The 24,239-nt window shown below is 39.6% G+C and overlaps 1 protein-coding gene across 1 annotated transcript; it reads left to right on the top strand.

Annotated features, from left to right (window-relative positions):
• The first annotated feature begins 1,835 nt into the window (after nt 1-1,835).
• On the top strand, nt 1,836-23,515 carry LOC124117582 (growth hormone secretagogue receptor type 1-like). Its single transcript, XM_046479542.2, has 2 exons — nt 1,836-1,962; nt 21,130-23,515. Exons 1-2 carry the CDS (start codon nt 1,951-1,953, stop codon nt 22,318-22,320), a joined length of 1,203 nt encoding a protein of 400 aa, XP_046335498.2. The 5' UTR covers nt 1,836-1,950; the 3' UTR covers nt 22,321-23,515.
• The last annotated feature ends 724 nt before the right edge of the window (nt 23,516-24,239 follow it).

The following is a 24,239-nucleotide window of genomic DNA, read 5'->3' as shown; positions in this document are numbered from 1 at the left end:
TAGGTTACATAAACTAGACGTCAAAGTATACTGAGGGGGATAGGTTACATAAACTAGACGTCAAAGTATACCGAGGGGGATAGGTTACATAAACTAGACGTTAAAGTATATTGAAGGGGATAGGTTACAAAAACTAGACGTTAAAGTATATTGAAGGGGATAGGTTACATAAACTAGACGTCATATTTTACTGAGATGACAGATTACATAAACTAGACGTCAAAGTATATTGAAGGGGATAGGTTACATAAACTAGACGTCATATTTTACTGAGATGACGGGTTACATAAACTAGACGTCAAAGTATTCCGAGGGGGATAGGTTACATAAACTAGACGTCAAAGTATACCGAGGGGGATAGGTTACATAAACTAGACGTCATATTTTACTGAGATGACGGGTTACATAAACTAGACGTCAAAGTATTCCGAGGGGGATAGGTTACATAAACTAGACGTCAAAGTATACCGAGGGGGATAGGTTACATAAACTAGACGTCATATTTTACTGAGATGACAGGTTACATAAACTAGACGTCAAAGTATACCGAGGGGGATAGGTTACATAAACTAGACTTCATAGTATACCGAGGGGGATAGGTTACATAAACTAGACGTTAAAGTATATTGAATGGGATAGGTTACATAAACTAGACGTCAAAGTATATTGAAGGGGGTAGGCTACATAAACTAGACGTTAAAGTATATTGAAGGGGGTAGGTTACATAAACAAGATGTCAAAGTATACTGAGGGGGATAGGTTACATAAACTAGACGTTAAAGTCTATTGAAGGGGGTAGGTTACATAAACAAGATGTCAAAGTATACTGAGGGGGATAGGTTACATAAACTAGACGTCAAAGTATATTGAAGGGGATAGGTTACATAAACTAGACTTCATAGTATACCGAGGGGGATAGGTTACATAAACTAGACTTCATAGTATACCGAGGGGGATAGGTTACATAAACTAGACTTCATAGTATACCGAGGGGGATAGGTTACATAAACTAGACGTTAAAGTATATTGAATGGGATAGGTTACATAAACTAGACGTCAAAGTATATTGAAGGGGGTAGGCTTCATAAACAAGATGTCAAAGTATACTGAGGGGGATAGGTTACATAAACTAGACGTCAAAGTATACTGAGGCGGAAACTAGACGTTTACTCCTTTCCCCGAACTCATTTGTCTACTTTTGAATGCAGTATCACCAATTACCCGAACAATCTTCTCCAGTACTAGTACTAGTAAAACCAAGTATTGGAGATTTTATGGCCAAAGTATAAAGCCAGTTGAATCCCTTACAGACCCAATCAATGAAACATTGGTATACATATTGTTGTTCGTGTGCGTGTGTGCGTGCGTGCGTGCGTGCGTGCGTGTCATAAAAAGTCATCATTTATGAATGGGTCTCCCTCAAAGTTACAAAACTTAACCTCGTGTAAATCCCTTTTGTCCCAAAGAAAAGAAAACCAAGAAACATAAGTAACTATAATTTACACAATATACGAAAAAGAGAAATCGCACAAATGAGGTTTAGTGAAGGATAATAAAAGAGAATCGGTTTAATTTTTAACGCATCAATCAAACTCTTGTAGTTCCTATGTAACAGTGATACATTGCATCGCAACCCTTCCACCTCTTGTGTCCCCTCCCCTTGTTTACAACCCCCTCCCACCCCACCCCCACCCCCACCCTATACATAGATCCCACAGCACGATGTCCTAGCCCTCCCCATCTTGTCCCCACACTGAAGTAGTAGAACACTCAAGGCAATGTGCTCGCTCCTAATTTGTTTATATCAATCACACAGAATCTTATCGCTGGTAATTTGGGAAACCTGTTTCCTCGCGGGAGTGTTATGTAACCTCTCAAGTCGGGCTATATGCTTGGGAATTACTGCGCTGTCAAATTCGTTTATGCTTCCAGGCCATGTTCGTGTCTTAAATGAAGATTTCGGTGAGTTGGCTACTTTTTTATAACAATTCCTTTGTACGAAATGCCATTACCCAAGTAACTTAAGGACAAGGTATATTATAAGGGTCCTGATTTGTCTACAAGATCTGTTTAGGAAATATTTTACGAATCATATCAGATGTGTTCATCTGAATGAGAAATAGACCTTGTTCTTTCAAACTCTTCATGTTTTAGGCTTATATCTGTATGTAGTATAAAAGTGAGGCTGTGTCAAAAAAGTTGATTTGAGAGGAAATTGAAAAGCTTTTTTCTCATATGTGTCTTGACCCAAGCTGCTAATGTTTTTTGATGTATGTGAGGTAAGGTGGATGGGGGATTATATCAGTTAGATTAGTTTTCAGTTGAGTTTATTTGTTGTTTAACGCCGCAATCGATTCTGTACGAGACAGTTCAGTAATTGACACCATGAGCATCGATCTTCGCAATTGGGATACGGTGACATGCATCAACCAAGTCACGGAGTCTGGCCACCCCATCCCGTTAGTCGCCTCTTCCAACAAGCATGGGTTGCTGAAGTCCGGACAAATGACGGTTTTATAGCACCAGCCCACGAGGCTGTCCTACTCAGGCACAGTACACTGACTCGGAGATCATGGATCATCACGGTCACTGGCTTTTAGTATTGGGGCCTTTACACAGGATGGCGATCTTTGTGCCTCCCGTGTGCGACCATAACATTTGCCAGGTCTTCGTTGGAGGCTCAAAGGAGGCAGAATGGTTGCCTGGGTCGTTCCAAGGTGGTACACAGGAGGTTCAGACAGCGCCATAGACGCCATGGTCGCCGCGAATTTTTGAAAATGTTCAAAACAGTCGCACAAAGGTCGTCGGGGAGGTTGGTTGCTCAACGTTGGCTCAAAGGTGGCACAATGAAGGCACAGTGGTCGCCCAGTGGTCTCCAGGTAATAGATGCATTCTGCTGAAATATTTTCCGGTCAAGCTGGGCGATGCTTCTGCCTCCCTCGTGCGTCCTTTGGGCGACCAACAGCGTGCATTGAACGATGACTGTGGCGACCGCCGTGCCTCCCTTCGGCGACCACGGCAACCCTTGAAACACCATGGCAATGCTTCTGCCTCTTTTCTGCCTCCTTTGAGCTACCTGTAGTGCCTCCTCAGCCTGCCTATAGAGGGCTTGTACCTGCAGTGTTTAAATGTGGTTGTAGACGCTGGTTAAACTGCGGGATGGTATCTCAGTGGGCTAGCACTATAAAATCGACCTTAGTCCGGACTAGTACAAGCAGCCAAACACATACTCACCTCACCTCACCTCACCTCACCTCACCTCACCTCACCTCGCGCGTCGTATCTTCACACACCTAATCGTTGAATTCATGGCATAAATCCTGCTCCTATTTTCTTGTAAATTTTTGTTAAATGTGAGAATCAAATCTTAGAGAACACTTCAACATGTTGTTTTATTAGGATCACCTGAGGATACTCATCACTTCCTTCCTTATTTCTTGATGTTTTGGCTACACGCATTTTTCATGCTCCGTTTCTCTGGAACACCGCGTTCCAGTTGAATGAATACAAGTAGAATTGGTTTGTACACTACTATGTAATGATGATTCATTGTAGTGATTTGGTTACCGCAAGATCGATATTCCTTGCACACTGATAATCTACAATCATGCCTTTCTCACTGGGTTTCCATACAGCGTTGACCTTTGAGATAAGTTCTTTCTACATCAGGCTGGGTATTGAGTAATAATAGTTCAACGGCAGGGAACTTGCTTGAGACATTACGCATTAGCAATAAGAGTGCGTATTGATATTACTCCGTTGGTTTACGAATGAAAGAGATTATAGTGACTGTAATATTGCCCCCTCGGCGGCCAAAGTCTAAGAACAGCATGACAGGCAGGATGAATAATCTCTCCAAATAATCAAAAACACCGCCATGTCTGATCTGAGACAATGTCAGTGTCGGGAACTAGAATTGGAAAAGCGTGCAGTTGGGCTATGTCAGAGTGAGTGAGTTGTGTTTAACGCCGCTTTTAACAGTATTCCAGTTATATCACGGCGTGTCAGCTTAATGTGGGAGGAAAGCCCGAAGTGATGCAGGTATCAGACGTTTACCACTTCGGTGAAAGCCACGAACACGGGTATGGTGCTGACAAACCTAGAAACATAATCGGGGCGAACGGGGAGGCGAACCCACAATCATAGGTTTCTGGCGTGCCCAAGGGACGCAACTCTGCACAGCGAATTGCGGCGCCTTAGACGACAAAAATGGATACTGGCAATCTATTTAAAATTACGTAACGTTATTATAAAATAATTCAGGCATTGCTTCAGATTTCCTTTCCCAACACATCATTGTCGGATCGAGCAGGACAAGCGAAAAAAGTATTTTGGGGGTAAGACCTGAGGAAAAATCATATTTTGCAGTAATTGCAGTAAATAATGTTTTGGTGAGAAAAGTCCGAATTATGCAGGTGTAAGATGTTTGTCATCTTCGTTGTACGCAGTTACGTTGAAGTGTCTTACTTTTGTACTGATGGCCGACCCCTCTAAAGAAATTAGTTAACATTATGGTCAGAATCGTTTATGTGGGTTTTTTTAAAGACATAAAAAGCTATTTAATTTCAGATGATGTAACCCTTTACACAACTGATTGTCAGCGTTTGAAGGTCATATGCTGTCGACGTGACAAACATTGTGTTTACAGCAAATGCTGCACTAACGTGAAGCTACTTCGGACACAATCACAAAACCACGAACAAATTTTCAGCTCCTTTTGTTTCGCCAAATGACAGTTATCGCAAATTTGTTTGCTTCTTTCAATATAACTATTGTTTTAGTCCGTGAAACTCGGGTAATTGATACCTTCACAACCCTCATTTCACGAAGAATGCCTCATTACAGACCAACTTTCAAACTACAGATAAGTATTATTATCTTAATTCACCACGAATCGTGATTCAATAACGTGGATATCTTATCAGTAATGGCGTTTGCTGTTAATGAGGGCATCATTAAGGAGACTGAAGTTCGTCCGATCGTGCTCTGTTGAATCAATTCTCCATTATTTTTAGAACAATACAAGATTATCGACCCACGGTTATTTAATGAGGTTATTTCTTCAGGGTGGAAACTGCAAAGGGAATTGTTTTCCACGTGTTTCTCATCCTCATCTGATAGATTTGTTCTGTAATGCTTTTAATTTACTTAATTTTACCTAAAAATTCAATTTCATCCCTGAGAAAACTTAAAGGGGAAGTGTACACGCAAAAATCACTTTCTTTCTTTTTCTAAACAAAACGCAATTTTAGAATTAATTAGTATCTGTGTTTGAAAATATACACTCATTTTTTTCACAGTGAACGTAGGAAGCTCACAATAGTGTGAAAATGATATGCCGTTATGAGGCCTTCGTTTTTCGAGCTAAACAGGCCTGAGTTATCCCCCTTAGATTATGACGTAATTGGTGCCAATTCAACTGGGTCCCTGTCTATTCTCAACGCAAAAGATATCAAGTACCAGTTTGCGGTAAAACAACATGGCCTACGACACACTCCGGCGCAGTGGTGACTCAGCATAACACTATGCTGGCTGGCATCTGAGACGCTAGAATCACACACCTAGACCTACACCACGTGAAGCGGCTCTAACAAAGCATGATGACGTCATAATGTTTATCAATTGGCACCAATGACGTCATATTGCAAGGGGCATAAGCCATGGTGTTTTTATTGTGGAAATAGAACACTTGGTAAATGTGAAAAATATAAATCGTTTTAATGCGAAAAATATGTTAATTAATTGTGATATTTTTATATTTTTGTTTATGACACTTCTATGTTAACACTTTTAATGTGGAAAAAGTACAAGAAAAATAGGTTAATTTCCGTGTGAACTTGCCCTTTGTGAATAATATCTATGAAACTGCTTAGATGCCGAGTACAGCTCTCGGGTCCTCCCATAATATTTCTATATGGTTAATCATCGGGGTTTTCCATAGAAATAACTTCACACTTTTTATCATTTATTTCCCTTTGAATACATTTACTTTCATGTGCTTTGGATAGGCCATAAACATTAGCGGTCTTAGGTTAAAAATTGGAAAGATGGTCCTTTTCTTTGTCTAGAATTTCGTCATCATACTTATCTAACAATTTCTTAACCTTATTCTGGACAGATTTTTCTTCTCTTTTACTAGAATTGCTATAATATTGATCATCATTTATAATGGACATTATCTTTCTTTGATAAAATGATTTATTCATAATAATTATAGCACCTCCTTTATCGTATTACTATTATCTTTCTTTGATAAAATGATTTATTCATAATAACTATAGCACCTCCTTTATCGTATTACAATGTCTTTATTATTTTTAAGATTAGTAAGGCCTATCAATTCACATTAAGATAGGTTTGGTTTGGTTTTGGACCCGAGAGCTGTACTCAGCGTCTTATGCCAACCTTGTTTTGGGATTTTTAGAGAATATGTTTTATGATAAGGTTAGAGATACTCTTGGTGAAACTATGAAAGAACAAATTGAACATTCGTGGAAAAGGTTTTTAGACGACTGTTTAATCATATTAAAAACCAGTGAAAGTCAACGTACAGCTATTCATGAAATTCTAAATTCACTTAATGCGTCACTCAATTTCGATATGGAAAAAAGCGAATCCAGTTTAACCTTTCTCGAAGTAAGAATCAATTTAATATCTGGGAGATTTGTACAAACTGATATCTTTTATAAAGATACTGATACGCATTAATATTTGAATTTTGGATCATGTCACCCGTATCATACAAAACGTAATATCCCTTACTGTCTCGCAAGACGTATTTGTACCATTGTTTCTGGCAGTGATGTTAAAACTTCCCGCCTTGCTGAACTTAAGAGTTTCCTACTGCATCAAAATTATCCCGCAAAGCTAACTGAAGATAGCATACAGAAGGCGTTAAGTATTGAGCAACTAAAACTGAGAGAAGTCTGAAGAAAACAATATGGGGAATAATTTAACTCTAGTATCTACCTTCAACCCTAAATATGAAAAAACATTATCCATGGTTCATACCTGCCTATTTTGAATCAAAATATTACAATGGAGAAGATGTTGACCAAATACAAAATTATCAACAGCCAAAACAACCCAAAAATCTTAGAAAGATTTTGACAAGTTCTAAATTTGATTCTGTTATCATCACTAAACAGGTTTCTAAGTGCGGTGACAAACGTTGCCTTACTTGCAGCAATATAATTGAAGGCTGTTCAGTTCAAATTACAAAGGAAACTAAATTTACTGTTAAACAAAATATGACTTGTGATTCTAGAAATGTTGTTCACTTGATTGTTTGTAGTGGATGCAATGAAAAGTATATCTTTCCAGAACTTAAATTAAAAAGAAGAATGAATCTTCACCGTTCACAAATACAGCAGCCACACAACCGCACGATTCCACTCAGTGAACATTTAGATACATGTGGAAGCGGCAACTTTTTAGTTTTCACGCTATCTAAGCTAAAAAATGTTTATCATGAACCTACATTACTTAAAAAAGAGCAACATTTCATTTAAGAATTGACGTTCACTTTGTGTGAGTTCATTGGAGTATGAACCTTCATAGAGTCAGGGCCAAACTGTATGTAGGTCGGAGCTTGCGTAGCGGATTCTTACAAAAGTTTGCACATCGGTTTTTCGATTCATACCTCAATGAACCGAATAAAATACACAGTCAATGCTTATGATTAAATTCGACAACGAAAATATGTTTTATCTACAATAGTTTAACCAAAAAATAGTTGTATATATCAAAGCAGACAAAAATGACAAGATTGATAAACATTCCAGGTGTAGGAATACATACTGTGGCGTGACATGAATCAGGTGATTGTTTAATTTATGCACATAACTTGACACGCCTACAAAGTCAGTAACCAATCAACGGAGCATAAGATCAAAACAATGTTCATTATACCTGTCAATCAAGGTAAGAGGCGAGAAGAACTGCAACAGTCAGACTGTAACGAACCGGAAGAAATATGTCCGGGAGAAGGCAGCTGTTTTAAATGACATGGTCAGTTACCGCCAGATTCAAACATTAGTTCCCTGAGTACTGGAAAACACAGTTGGTAAAATGCTAGCAGAAATGAAACCCGAAGACATGAAAGTTGTAGAACCAAGGCGAGCGAGAAAAAAACAGGCGAGCGAGCCTGCACGTTTGCTGTTTCATTCATTCTTGGCCTTCGGTTTCAAAGGGTAGTTTTGACAATGAATATGTATGAATGTCGCTAAATGTCCCGTGCATGACGATACACGTTAGCAGAAAGGGAATTCCCTCGACTGTAATATTGGGTTCCCCGACATTCCGCACTAATAAAAGAAGTGCGCCTCGGTGGGCGTGGCTTATTTTTTTACATTCATTGGGAAATGAATGCAATAACTCGTGACCAATTCAGCTAATCAGAATGCAGGAATTTCAATGAACACAACAAAAATGTAATTATTCATAAATAAGCGCCGAAGTTAAATGTAAAGGCGTAAGTTATTTGTCCATTGTCACCTTGGTATTGTGCCGTCATGGTTCTCCTAAATGTTATGACGTCACGTAACTATATGTTACAACTTCATGTCCGTTATTCAGTACTGCTCTTTCTCAGGTATGGAAGAAAGTGAAAAAGATTTCTGGTATTTCATGTTCCAATCGTGGTATTCCGTCTATTGGTAAAGACACGCCTGCAACAACAAGTATTGACAAGAGTACCGCTCTGGCACAGTCATTTCAAAAAGTATCGAGTACAGACAACTTTAACTCAGACTTTCTACTCTATAAAGAAACACTTTGAATCAGAATTCTCAGACATCTTACATTGTCTAACATATCACATTGCTGATTACAACTCATTATTTAGTTTCCAGGAATTAAAGAATGCCATTTCTGGACGAAAAAATACTTTTCCATGTGATGATTCATTATGTTATGATATGTTTAAACATCTTCCCCATATCAGCCTTGAAACCATGCTTTTACTTTTTAATAATATTTGGTTTGAAGGCAAACTTCCCATTTCTTGGAAGGAAGCAATAGCAGTTTCAATTCCGAAGCCTGGTAAAGATCCTACTGAAGCCACATCCTTCAGACCTATTGCTCTTACCTCTAACATGTGTAAAATAATGGAGAGCATGATAAATAACCGTCTGGTTTACTTCATGGAAAAGAACAATCTCTTTTCAGACGTTCAATCGGGCTTTCGGAAAAATAGATCTTGTGCTGATCATTTAGTGCGACTTGAAACTGAAATTAAAAAGGCCTTAGGTAGCACTGAATATTTAATGGCTGTTTTCATTGACATTGAAAAAGCATATGACATGTTGTGGAGGGACGATTGGTGATAAAACTGTATAAACTTGGAGTTTGTGGACGTATGCTTGATTGGAAAAAAGATTTCTTAAGGGGTAGAAATATACAAGTTCGCATTGGTATTTTTACATGTTAGATAATGGAACTCCTCAAGGAAGTGTGATCAGCCCAACATTATTTAATGTCATGATAAATGATTTATTTGAGCATATCAGTATCCTTGTTGAAACATCACAGTTTGCAGATGACGGAGCGTTGTGGAAACAGTCCAGTAATTTTGACACTGTCTTCAAAGGCATTCAGCAATCACTCTATCTGGTACAGAAATGGTGTGTACGTAGGGGTTTTAAAATTTCAGCTTCTAAATCTTCTACAATCATTTTTACTCGGAAGAAGATTCCTCATAATTCAAAATTAAACTTGTGTGGTTCTGATTTGGAGTTTGTTGATAAAGTCAAGCTTTTAGGTCTCTGGTTTGATAAGATGCTCACCTGGAAACCACACATGGACTATCTGATTCAGAAGTGCACTAAAGTCCTGAACCTTCTGAGAAGTATTTCCAGTATCAAATGGGGTGCAGACAGGAAGTGTTCATTAATGTTATATAGAGGCCTCATTAGATCTCGACTTGATTTCGGTTGTCTAGCCTATGGATCTGCAAGTGTCACACAAAAAGCGTTGTTCAGTCGAAAGCCCTAAGATTATGTACTAGAGCGTTCAGGACCACCTCTGTCGAGGCTTTTCAAGTTGATTCCGGTGAAATGACTATTGATCTCAGACGTGAACTGTTAGAAGTTAGGTATATGTTAAAATTGAAATCTTTTAGGACTAAACACTCAACGACTGTGTTGAATGATTGTGTTGAATATTTTCATTACTCTTGGAAAATCGTTATGGGCCCTTTTGGGATGCGTTCTCAGAGAACTGCTTTTTACCATAATGTCCGTAACGTTGACCTAGTTGATATTACTACTCTGCCTGAAAAGCCACCGTGGTTGCTTGAGTGAGTGAGTTGGGTTTAACGCCGCTTTTAACAGTATTCAAGTTATATCACGGCGTGTCAGCTTAATGTGGGAGGAAAGCCCGAAGTGACGCAGGTTTAAGACGTTTACCATTTCGGTGAAACCCACGAGCACGGGTATGGTGCTGACAAACCTAGAAATATAATTGGGGCGAACCGGGATTCGAACCCACAATCATAGGTTTCTGGCGTGCCCAGGGGACGCAACTCAGCGAATCGCGGCGCCTTAGACGACTGGGCCACCTGTGCCCTCTGTGGTTGCTTGAACTTACTTCAGTTTATCTTGATGTACTTGCACAAGTAAGTAAACCTGACCCAGCACCTCTTGTTAAAGCCCAAGCTGAAGAACATATCCGTAGTTTACAATGGATAAATGCAATGCAAATCTACACTGATGGATCTAAGTGTCCAGTGCCCGGTCGTGTTGGTGCTGGTGTCTACATTGTTAGTAAAAAACGAGAAATTTCTGTAAGATTGGCTGATTGCTTGTCAGTATTTTCTGCTAAACTTGGAGCTATCATTGAAGGATTGCGTTGGATTTATTTTTTAAGGCCTGTGTCTGCGGTCATATTTAGTGATTCTGACAGTTCTTTACAAGCAATTCAGGTAGGTTCTCCCCAGCGAGACGGGACTTAATCAACATTATTCTCGACCTTGTTAATGAACTATAAGTAAAGATCTTTTAGATGTTGAATTCTCATGGATACCTCTCATGCTAGACTCCTTGGTAATGAGAAGGCTGATAAATTGGCTAGAGATGCATTAGACTTTGATGAGTCAGAAAAAAGGATATATTACCTTCCCCTGCAGAATTAGGCACAATGAGTAGGATCCATGTTAAAACTAAATGGCAACAGAGATGGGCATCATCCTTAAAAGGACGTCATCTCTTTGGCTTCGAGCCTTTTTTAAAAACATTCCAACTACAGTATAGTACGGTTATAACGAACTCGAAAGGGACTACTAATTTTAGTTCGTTATAACCGTAGTTCGTTATAAGCATATATACAGCATAACTACAGCAAATAGTCGGGACCAAAAAAGTAAGTTCGTTATATCCGTCAGTTCGTTATAAGCGAGTTCGTTATGACCGTAGTTTACTGTATCTCGAAACAATCGGAGAGAGGAGGTTCTATTTACCAGACTTCGTCTTTGGCATTGTGGTCTTGGTGCTTATCTCAATGTTATTAATAAAGACATTTCTTCACATTCTACAGTGTGTAATCAGCTTGACAATTATTTACTTCATTGTCAAAAATATGTCAATCAGCGTAAGGCAATGGTTGAGTCTCTAACAGTTATCAATATTGACCTGTCATTGGCTGGGGGGCGGTCGGGTAGCCTAGTGGTTAAAGCGTTCGCTCGTCACGCCGAAGACCCGGGTTCGATTCCCGACATGGGTACAATGTGTGAAGCCCATTTCTGGTGTCCCCCGCCGTGATATTGCTGGAATATTGCTAAAAGCGGCGTAAAACCAAACTCACTCACTCACTCACTCATTGGCTGGAATTTTATGTTCTGGAAATATCGTTCGCCATGACGTTCAAAATGTCATTCTTGCTTATATATAAGCGTGTGGCAGTTTCACTACTCTATGAACTATCGAGGTAATTAGGAAACCTTTTTTATGGGCAAGGTGTAAATGGGCCTAGTTGCCCGAACACCTATAAAACTTTTTAATTATCAATCAATCTATGGCCTGATGAGACTCAGGTACGTGGTACGAGTGGTGAGCGCTAGCCAATTAAAACTGTGTTCAATCTTACTCCACTAATTTAATTATTACTATATTGTGCCTGATAGTTAGAACTTTACTGTGCTTTATATATATATATATTGAGTGAGTTAGTGAGTTGGGTTTAACGCCGCTTTTAAAAGCATTCCAGTTATATCACGGCGTGTAAGCTTAATGTGGAAGTAAAGCCAGAAGTGATGCAGGTCTTAGGCGTTTACCACTTCGGTGAAACCCACGAGCATGGGTATGGTGCTGACAAACCTAGAAACATAATCGGGGTGAACCGGGATTCAAACACCACAATCATAGGTTTCTGGCGTGCCCAAGGGACGCAACTCTGCACAGGGAGAACTTGGTTGATTTTCCTGAAACAAGGTGATCAATTAATAATGTTGTTATTTGTACAATTTACAAGCACCCCAATATAAAGTGATACTGAATGAATAAAGACTTAACGTACGGTAACGAGGTAGTCAAGTAGTTATGTTGCTATTTGTGCAGTTTGCAAGCACCTCTCATCACAAAAGGGAACAGAAAACTGAATATAACATGTTCATCACGACTTTCAGTGAGAGAACAAATATGACAAATGAATTAAGTTTGTTTTTTTAAAACTGAGGAATGTAACCGTTTAAATACATAATACATTCCCCCCACATTGAATATATAAATAATTTATTTCATAGTGATATTTACAAATTTGACAAACTATACTACTATGAATATTAGAATCCATCGCAAAATTCTCGTTCACTAAAATGTAGGTGAGGTGAAATGGGGTTTAACGTCGCGTCCAAGATGATTGCACTTATGTAGCGACGTGTATGCACGTGTGTGTGTGTGGCTGCTTGTACTAGTCCGGACTGATGCCGATTTATAGTGCTAACCCACTGAGGTACCATGCCGTAGTTCAACATGAATACCCCACTCAGACACAGTATACTGACTCCGAGCTGACCAGTTCTTGTTTTAGCCCCTTAATGCCGAGCACCAGACAGGGTAACAACAAGTACCATCTTTTAACGTCTTTTGGTATGGCGCGGCTGGGAAACGAACCCCGGACCTTCCGCTCTCCAGGCGGACGCTCTACCATTAGACCACGGAGGCGGTCCAAAACATTTGGAAGTAGTAGAAAGTTTTCAACAGACTCCTGTCTACGTCCAATGAGACGGTTTGCAGCGAGTCATGGATGGTCAACTACAGAGATATCTGATAATGAAACTTCTTTTCGGGAGCACAGAGTGAAATAGAAAAGGCTGTTCGCAGAAGACTGCCATGAGATACAAAAGTTCAGTAAGAAACACAGAATGAAATGGATCTTCACAACTCCACTTAACCCGCATCAGGGTGGAATGTACCAGAGTATGATTAAACAGGCCAAAAGAGCAATTCAAATCAGAAGGGGAAACCAGACTTTGACTTAAAATTAAATAAAAATGTTTTTGCTGAAGTCAAGTGTTTGATAAATTCTGGACTGATTTGGTTTTTCTCAATTGACCCTGATCACTTTTTGATTGAACGTGCTTCTTGTGTTGGACCACAAGATTCTTTCGCGGAAACTACAAATTCCAGGCGAAGATTTGATTTTTCTACAATCCCTGGTTTCACAAGTTTTGAGAGGATTTATACGAGAATATGTTATAGTGACCTGAATTAGTGAAACTAGTGAATCTATAATGGCGCCGTTGTCCTCAGGCTCACAGTTAATCACACCCTGTTTGTTCATCTCGGCCATCATAGATTCACTAGTTTCACTAATTCAGTTCACTATAACACTGCACAACACAATCTGGCAGCAGTCATGGCCGTTTCATAACTGCTGATCGAAACCAAAATATACACCTAACTCATATCCATCATACGAATCCGCGTAGGAATCTCCATTTTATAGCATCTAAATAATATCTCAAATTACCTTAAACAAACAACCTTAAACAACAAACATTAATTTGAAACTCTGTACCAAGAAGTGGGGTTCTGTGCATTCGAAACATCTCGGTAGAGAAAAAAGTATATCTTGGATTTTTCATATTATTTTAAAAAACTGATATGGTAAATAACGTCTGTTTCCTGTCTACTTGGGTGGTTTAAAAAACATAAAGCGTTTAAATGAGATATCATGTAAATACGTATTTTGACACATCAATTCTTGTTCTTAAATACTACGCACCCGCATCAACACTGTGCGCGTTCGTACGTCATCAAACAACCTTGACCTAATTTGAGAGGGGATTCAGACAGACGGGTAACTTATTACTCAGACCCAAATGCAATCAATATTTATGTTTTCTAGTCCATATCTTGTATCAGTGTACATATAAAACTCCTTAACAGTTGTTTTTTAAATCCTCAGACAGACAGTTCTTGTTATTTATCCAGCTAAGTGTGAGGTTAAATTAAGGATGGAAGTTTGGTGCTAGTGCACTCGTTTGGATGAGTAAATATGCTAGTCCTTATGTTCTTGGTCTGTAATTAATCATATCTGGGCCGGAAAACCAGTGGTTGACATCATGAGCATGCCTCAGAGTTTTGAGGTTTTATCGACTCGCTAATCGATACACATATACAGTAAACGCTTATAACGAACTGACGCATATAGCGAACTTACTTTTTTGTCCCTACTATTTGCTGTAGTTATGCTGTATATATGCTTATAACGAACTACGGTTATAACGAACTAAAATTAGTGGTCCCTTTGAGTTCGTTATATCCGTAGTTTACTGTACTCATAATAAAACAAACCATTGTAGAATGGTTGATATTCAACTCTGACATAAACATCCTTCATAATTTAGTGGTAGAGCGTCCGCCCGGTGAGCGGAAGGTCGGATGTTCGATCCCCGACTTCGTCATACCAAAAGACGTTAATAGAAGGTACTTGTTTTTTCCGTGCCTGGCATTAAGGGTCTAAAACTAGGACTGGTCGGCTCGGAGTCAGTGTATTATGTCTGAGTGGGGTTTATACGTGTTAAGTTGAGGCATGGTATCTCAGGGAGCTAGCACTATAAAACCGGCATTAGACCGGGCTAGTACAAGCACCTCACCTCACATACAAGTTGACGATATTGAGGAAAACAAATTATCGAGAAAAACTGGTCATCTTGAGAATAAGATACGCTTTGGTACATTAATTCGTGACCACTCGTATCATTCCGGAATAAGCCGAATGGGCGAGTTGTGACGATGTAGTAGAAGAACTCGCAGGTTTAAGCTGGGATGAACTTCTGTATATATTACCAAAAGCCAAAGCTACACAGAAGAGCGTATATAAATTAGAATAGAGAATTCATTGAAAGCTATTTTGGGAGATAACGTCATATAAGGTTTGGCGTTTGATTCCAAGGCTGTCATGTCATACCGCGCATGGCACTGTCAATCAAACCGCGAAGGCCTCAATGAAATTTCTCATCGAATAACTCTGCTTGATTGAAAATATCCTTCACTCAGACTATAAACATAGAATAATCCGCGAACGATAGACTCGGACTGCAGACTGGCTAAGAACGAGATAGACGTACTGAGTACTGTCTATGAACGAACTAGCACCGTATTTTAAGCCAAACTACGCGTTCTACCGCGATCACAGCCCGTTCTAGTATTTTGTATAGAACGGGGTAGAACGGGATAGAACTACTTTGGTGTGATGGTAGCATTAGCGGCAGCGAGAACTAAGATCGGATTTTAATGGGATTGCTCAAGCAAAGGCTTTTTCACACGAAAATGGATACAAAACAACCGATAATTATGTGATTGTGGCGCTGTGAAAAACTTTCTTTCGACAAATAATCTATTCGAATACTGTGAAATGTGTCACGTGTCTTTCATGGTCGCGATATCTGATAGGTCCAGTGGGATGCGTCAGAAGCCCTGCCGCAGACTTCAAGACGTCCCGGAGAGAAAACGTGCTCAATAGATTTGACAGGAACATAACTATACCTCGTTATTTTCTTATTTACCAAAGATCATTACTGCCAGAGTTCCAAGAAAGGCAGATATTTGAGACTGATTATTCTCTGGCGCTGGCATTCTATATTTAATGGTCTCGTGCAGAAAAACAAAGAGGAATCCATCTTGATTCAAAGAACTTTTTCTCCTGATAAATCAGATAACAATGGTTAAAATACAGTTGGGCGTGGTCATAAGAGATGGAGATTACCCAATATACTCTCGCTCGACCCCCCCTAATCCCATCATCTCACTAGTTTCACTATTTCACGTAACTGTCACGTGACGCAACACAATCGGACGACAGCTGTGGCCCTTTCATAATGTTTGTTCATATTAAATTATGGACAACATTATTACATAAGTGTCATTTTCTCCGAACTAGTGAGCAAGAATCGGTCGATATACGGTTGACAGTGAAATTATGTTATAATACGACTCATCAGCTGACCGAGGTGTTATCAAACGGCACAGAGATGATCCGAATGCGTTCATTCAATGCCTTCTTGATATTCTGTGTCTATTATTTGGGTTTTGGGGCGAAAAAGCAATAAATCTGTTCTTCACACGTGCTTCATATATATCCAAGACGTTATTGCGGTATATGTTGCAAACGAAATATATTTCTTATCTAAAAAGCGTTTCCTAGTAGTGTTTTTATGCTATGTAAGAGAAGCTATAATCGCTAAGATCGCAATGTAAACCAGCACCGGGACAAAACGCACTTGTCCTACAACAGCTGTAGAATGTCTCGAAAGTATTAAACTAAAAACGAGATAAGTTTCGTGACTTTCGAGTCGAATTGAAAAGAACAAGATCCAGGGTAGAATAGGTCTTCAGCAACCCATTCCGTAAAAGTCGACTATGCTTGTCGTAAAAGCCGACAAACGGGATCGGGTGGTCAGGCTCGCTGACTTGGTTGATGCATGTCAACGATCCAAATTGCGTGGATCGATGCTCATGATATCAATCACTGGATTGCCTGATCCAGACTCGATTATTTACCGTGAGACCGCCGTCATATAGCTGGAATATTGCTGAGTGCGGTGTAAAACAACAAACAAAGACAAAGAAAAGAACAATGTTTTGGTCTTTAAAAATACACGTTAACGAGGTTGGAAGCTTACGCTGTGAAAACCACTTTTTTCAGAGCACAGATCCAGTTATGTTCTTAAATCCACAAAGTGAAATAACCCCCTTTGAAGATTCATTCCCGTGTCTTGCAGGCTTGCGTCCTCACTAAGTGCAGAAGACGTCAGTGATAAAACCTAGAGAGAGATCGCAGCTTTTAAGGGATATTTTCAGAGTGGTCCTTTTGCCTAATCATCTTCACAGGGATTAGCCCTCTGTAATCCCGGGCTATTCCGGTAAAGATTGATTTTTGCTTGATAGAAATGTGACCACTTCTCTTGAGACTATGCGTTGCATCTTGCAATATTTACAGTGTGTAAACATCTCATATATATCCTTGTATATGTTCATGTTGTACAGGGGGCACGGGTGGCCCAGTCGTCTAAGGCGCCGCGATTCGCTGTGCAGAGTTGCGTCCCTTGGGCACGCCAGAAACCTATGATTGTGGGTTCGAATCTCGGTTCGCCCCGATTATGTTTCTAGGTTTGTCAGCACCATACCCGTGCTCGTTGGTTTCACCGAAGTGGTAAACGTCTGAGACCTGCATCACGTCGGGCTTTCCTCCCACATTAAGCTGATACGCCGTGATATAACTTGAATACTGTTAAAAGCGGCGCTAAACCCAACTCACTCACTCACTCATGTTGTACGACCCGTGAAGATCCGGGGTAGAATAGGTCTTCAGCAACCAATTCTTGGCGTAAAAGGCGACTATGCTTGTCGTAAGAGGCGACTAAGAGGATCGGGTGGTCAGGCTCGCTGACTTGGTTGATACATGTCATCGTACCCCATTTGTGTAGATCGATGCTCATGATGTCAATCACTGGATTGTCTGATCCAGACTCGATTATTTACAGACCGCCGTCATATAAAGTGAATATTGCCAGTGCGGCGTTTAACAACAATAAACAAACAAAATAAAATATTGTAGTTTGCTTGTAGTCAGTTCAGTTCAATACAGGAACAAAACAAATCAAAACTATCCCTTACGCTCATTAATAAATATCGAATTATATTTTCACAAATCTCCCAATATCAGCGTTTTGTAGATTCATAACGGTAGACATATTTGGACAAGGGAGAAATGACTCGGTCAGGTTCTGTTACATCCTCGATAGTACAGAGTATTACATGTTCATTCTATTATGATAAATACTGAGGAGCCTATTCGTGATCAACTCGTGTTATTACGGGACAAACCGAATAGCATCTCGTGCCCCTCTCGTAGCCAATTTTGCGACTGGGTTGCGTCTGTCATAGTTCTTAAGTCACTTTCATTATGGATTAATTGTAGTGAATTTAGAACTTTGTCATAGTTCTAAAATCACTATTATCAGTCCATAATTATAGTGGTTTTAGAGCTATGACATGTCTACGCGCAAACAGTTAAAAGAATTGTCAACTCGTGGCGTAATGATTCACGTATATTTCCCCTATATGTCATATATATTCCTGATGTTTTTTAAACACATCGGTCTTACAGTATTTTTATACAGTGTGATTGAACACATTTAACTGTATCTAGGGTATATGTTTAGATGCAAGACATATTTAAAATAAAAAATTATCCCTGAGGGATTCTTTGACCGAAGTAAAAAATATGTTTAGAATATAAACACAGACAAGACATGCTTAGGTCTAAACAAGATTTGGAATGTGTTTAAATCTTAAACCGAATACATGTACACATATGGCGAGTTCTATCTAAACGCATTTATGAGGTATCGTCTCAGAGCCTAAACACCACCCAAACATAATAACCCCATAATCTAAACATGTTCAGAATTTAAACACGTAAATATAAATTGCCTGTGCAAGAGAATAAATTATCCCCCGAAACAGATTCCATTTGGCGTTAAAGGGCCATGATGTGGAAGTTGTATGAATGGACCATTGAAGATCGGTGATGACACCAGGTGTTCGCGAAAAGGGTAAGCATGTCCTGCCCCAACGGTAGCACCAACCACTCACACCCTTAAAACATGTTTGAACACGCCTCGAATTTTAAAATGTTTAAAGTTAAAACATGTTTCGAATATAAACATGCTCAAACGTGTTTAGAATTTAAACCTGTTTCAATAAAGTGCATATCAGTAGGCAATTGGTCAAATATGAATAAGATGTATAATATATATTGAAATATATGTGCAAATCAAATATACAGGCACTTGCATAACACATATACGTATAGCTGAAATATTGCTGAGTGTGGCGTTAAACAAAAAACAAACAAACCACCAAGATTTGGTAAAACATCAACATAAACAACTTAACCAAATTCGGTTAATGGTGACTAGGACAATTGACACTTGTGACGATAACAGTCTCCGTTGTTTATGAATGATAGACAGAGATATATGAAATGTTTCAGTGACTGGTGACGATGGGGTCTTTATTTTAAACATGTTTAAAGTTTAAACACGTTCGAACATAGTTCGAATTTTAAAATGTTTTACGTTAAAACATGTTTAGAATTTAAAACCTGTTACAATAAAGTGCATAACACTTGGTAATAAGGCAAAGATGGATAAGATGTATAATATATATTGAAAATTATGTGCAAATCAAATATACGGGCACTTGCATAACCCATATACATATAGCTGAAATATTGCTGAGTGCGGCGTTAAACAACACAACACAACACAACACAACACAACAACCCCCCCCCCCCCCCCCCCCCCCCCGAAAAAAAACAAAAAAAACAACACCAAGATTTGGTACATCAACATAAAAACCAAACAATTTAACCAAACTCGGTTAATGATGACAAGGACATTTGACACTTGTGACGATAGCAGTCTCCGTAGCATAGGTGGTAGCGTGAAGGACTACAAATAAAGATGTTGCATGTTCGTAAAGGTCTATGTGTTTAAAATGTGTTGCTGTACGACAAGTAGTGTTTCTTTCGTACAGGAAGCTGCCAATGAAAGTATATCTGGTAACTACTATACACATGTAACATTTTTTAGTTACCACCACCCACCTCCAAACTGATAAATTTATACTGCTTTAAAAGCTTTGTTAAGATTAACGACGCTTCTTAACGGCATTCTGTGGTTGCATACTGCACTGTGCAATCATTACACGCTAATGGTTATAGACGAACGAGCGGGCTCTAGAGACACCGAGATATTTCTACAATGTAGTGTCCTTCAAGCAGCACAGCATTGAGTGTGTTATCGTACACATGCCTAAAATCAATATACAACGACGGAAATATTCTGCCCAATTGGCCTTCCCTTCGGCTGGGAGTGAGCGGTGGACTACACACGTCATGCTGGGCCAACTAGTCTTAAAGCAAGTAGTCTTGTGTTTTTGTCAGGCATAGTTTTAAATACAAAAAATATCAGGTGTTGTAGCTGAAGCTGAAAAAATATCAAATGGTCGGTCCCTAAACAGCTTCCCTGATTTGATTTGTGCCATATGGTCCCGTGTTTCTCCAGATGAACACGTGCCATGCCTTTGCATGTGTTTGTTATAGGGTGCCATCAGATGCGCTCATCTTTTCGCAAAACATCTGGTACCATCACTATTTGTTTCTGATTAATAAACACATGGACCCGTGAAGATCCGGGGTAGAATAGGTCTTCAGCAAGACATGCTTGTCGTAAGAGGCGAATAACGGGATCGGGTTGTCAGGACTTGGTTGATGCATGTCATCGTATCCCAATTGAGTTGATCGATGCTCATGATGTCAGTTACTGGAATGTCTGGTCCAGACTCGATTATTTACAGACCGCCGTTATATAGCTGGGATATTGCTGAGTGCGGCGTTAAATAACACAAAAACAAACAAAATAAACACATGCTAATGGTATAATCGTAAACAGTTTTGTCGATTTTATTGGATCATAAATGTAACTAACAATTAGTGAGTGAGAGTATTGTTTTACGCTGCTTTAAGCGATAGTCCAGCAATATCATGTTCGAGGACACCAGAAATGGGCTTCACATACTGTACCCACGAGGAGTAACTAACACTAGAATTCTGCTCTTTCAGCTGACGGGACAGGCAGAAAGCCATGCTGACATGTTGGACAACATGAACACAACCGGACGTGACCGCAGGAACATCCATGACGTCATATACACTCCGGAGTACATACTTTTCTCCATTGCAATTTGTGTGCTGTCGATTGTCGGAACGGCAGGAAATATTCCAGTGCTCGTTGTGTATTTTCGTCGAAAGGATAAAAAAACGTCAAATACTTTCATAAAAATTCTGGCGCTGATAGACCTATTAGTGTGCATGCTTATTATGCCATATACACTGGTTTATGAACTTCATTTGGTGTATTCGGGTATTGCCTGCAGATTATTCGAATATTTTAGACACTTCGCCATCATTTCATCGAATGTAACAGTGGTTGCCATAGCAGCGGAAAGATATTTTGCAGTGTGTCATTTCGCGAAACGGTTCACTGTTAAGCAAGTGAACTGTGGAATGATAGTTGTCGTGACAATAAGTGGTATCCTAGCAACACCTGCAGTCATGATCTTTACACTTGTAACAGCTGATGAAGTCAGGGATATTGAGTGCCAATTTCCACATCCCGGAAATGCGACCCACTTCTGCCACTTTACGACATCACTAACCGGACCCCTGGTAGCGTATCTTTACCAGAGTCTTCTCATGTTGTCATTCTTCATCTCTCTCATACTCATTGTCATATTTTACGCGATAGTTTATTCAACGCTGTGGAAAAGAACAAAGTTGAGAACTACACAGAATCGACAAATTGCGACAATCGGAAACGAGGACGAAAGTGTTCGCTCTGCTGACAATAGCTTGAGCGTTGTTAAAGGCGATTGTTCGGAAGTTTCCGATCAGAAAGAGACATCGTTTGTCGAAGATTGCAAATGTGCCAGCGGAGGTACCCTTGGAACTTCAATAAGGAACAAAAGAATTGGGCTTCATTATCGAACCGCAAAGATGTTATTCATGTGTACTGTGATATACCTGATAACCTGGGTGCCATTTTGGTTTGATATATTTGGCGCCACGCAGTTTCTTCTCCTTAGATACATGTTTTTCCTCGGCAACGCCACAAACCCCCTTGTTTATGGTATCGTAAATTCTCATGTGAGGCATTCATTCTTGAGACTCCTTCACGAGTGTAAACCAAGCGTTAGTTTTGTGTTTAAGGTAGATGTTCCGAAGTCACCTGCATCAAAATGCAATGAAAACTAAATAAATTAAAAGGGGTTCTATTTAAAACGGCACCGACTGGCGAAAACGTCACCTCGCCTGAAGCGAAAACGGCTACTTCTGTCTGACGAAAACGCCACCTTATTTTCTTAATTACCTTGGTACTGAAATAAATGAAATTAAACTCACATTTTCAGTAATTGTGAAATGTTAAAACATGTTTACATCAGTAATTAGCCTCTACTCCAATTTGAATACACAAGTTTGATTGTGTGTATTCCGACAAATAGTAGCCGTTTTCGCCAAATGGGGTGCTGTTTTCGCCCGAGAAATCGGTGACGTTTTGCTGAGGTGCCGGTTTAGCCTGCACCCGATTAAAAGCACTTGATATGCTTGCTTTGTTCGTATGGAATGATTTGTAGAGTTTTGTAAAACATGAAATCAATCTTTTATTGATTTCAATTTCCTGGTGTCCATGTGTTATCAAGAGAATAGCGACACTTGAAGCATCCTACACTCTCGGAGGCTGAAACGGTTTGCACTGATTTGAAGAAAAATGACCACTTAAAGCATGAAAGGGATGAATGTGACACACTTTGGAAACGCATATTCGATTCCTTTTTAACTTTGGGGCAAAATGGCCACAACAAAATCAAATTAAGTGGCTCTCTGTATTTAGGGATGAGATGATCAAACACAACAATGTCGTCGCACAGGTACGGATCTTATTGCTGAACGATCATTGTGGGCTGTTAATATAACAAAAACACGGGGCGGTCGGGTAGCCTGGTGGTTAAAGCGTTCGCTCGTCACGCCTAAAACCCGGGTTCGATTCCCGACATGGGTACAATGTGTGAAGCCCATTTCTGGTGTCCCCCGCCGTGATATTGCTGGAATATTGCTAAAAGCGGCGTAAAGCTATACTTACTCACTCACTCACTCACAAAAAACACGTGTGAGTATCAGGTTCCCAACAACACGCAGTTATTCAAATTATGCGCCGTGCATTAACATGCACGTGGAAATTGTGAATCACGACCTTTAAATGTCTTCACGAATATGTATTGAAAGATGCATTATTTATTTTCAGAGTATATTTATTTTTATTCAAGCACAGTTACGTTTTTCCGTTAATTCGTTCAGAGTGTATTTTATCTTTTAGACATTTGTTGGTTCGCCGCTGGTTTGTTATTTTTGTACGCCAAGTGGAATTTGTTCCGTCGGATAATCGAGACTGGTTAATCTCTGTTGTTGACGTTCTATATTGTATACATGGAGTCTGGTAATAAAATATCTTAAGTGTATTTTCTATGCAGTCTTGAATAACAGCGTTTTCATCAGACATTTGGCTACAATAAAGAGAGAAATGCACTTGAGCTGAAAACAGTTTGTTTGCGTATGCGTTGCGCGGCGTACTCTGTACAATTCTGACCAAGAGAAAGCAGCTGGTCAAAACACATTGGTTTGTGTATGAATGTGCACCTCTGCACGTTTGCGTCTTCGACCGAATTGAGTCTGCCCCAAATTGGACGTATACGCAGGGCGCATACGCAAAGGTAATTCCGTTCTGACGTCATATCTTTTACGTCACTTGAGATATGCCTCCACGTGTTATAGAAACGAAGTCATTGAACGTTGAAATGATGTAAGGCAAAACCAGGCGCTTTATGATTCCAACAACAAAAAAGCCAATACTTCAACAATATTTGGACAGACATAGTTGACCTTTTGCTTGTGAAAATGATCAGATGGTTAGTATAGAATCCATGTGGGAGTATTGATATGATATGATTCATGTCTCTTCATATGACGTGATTCATCCTCACTGTCAAATTCTACATATTCAAGACGTCTCCAGTCCAGGAGACCATGCTTGCCGTAAAAGGCGACTATGCTTGTCGTGAGAGGAGACTAACGGGATCGGGTGGTCAGGCTCGCTGACTGGTTTGGTGCATGTCATC

Source organism: Haliotis rufescens, unplaced genomic scaffold, assembly GCF_023055435.1.
Source record: "Haliotis rufescens isolate VD_foot unplaced genomic scaffold, xgHalRufe1.0.p SCAF_6, whole genome shotgun sequence".
NCBI lineage: Eukaryota > Metazoa > Mollusca > Gastropoda > Lepetellida > Haliotidae > Haliotis > Haliotis rufescens.
This window is presented reverse-complemented; position numbering and strand designations above follow the sequence as displayed.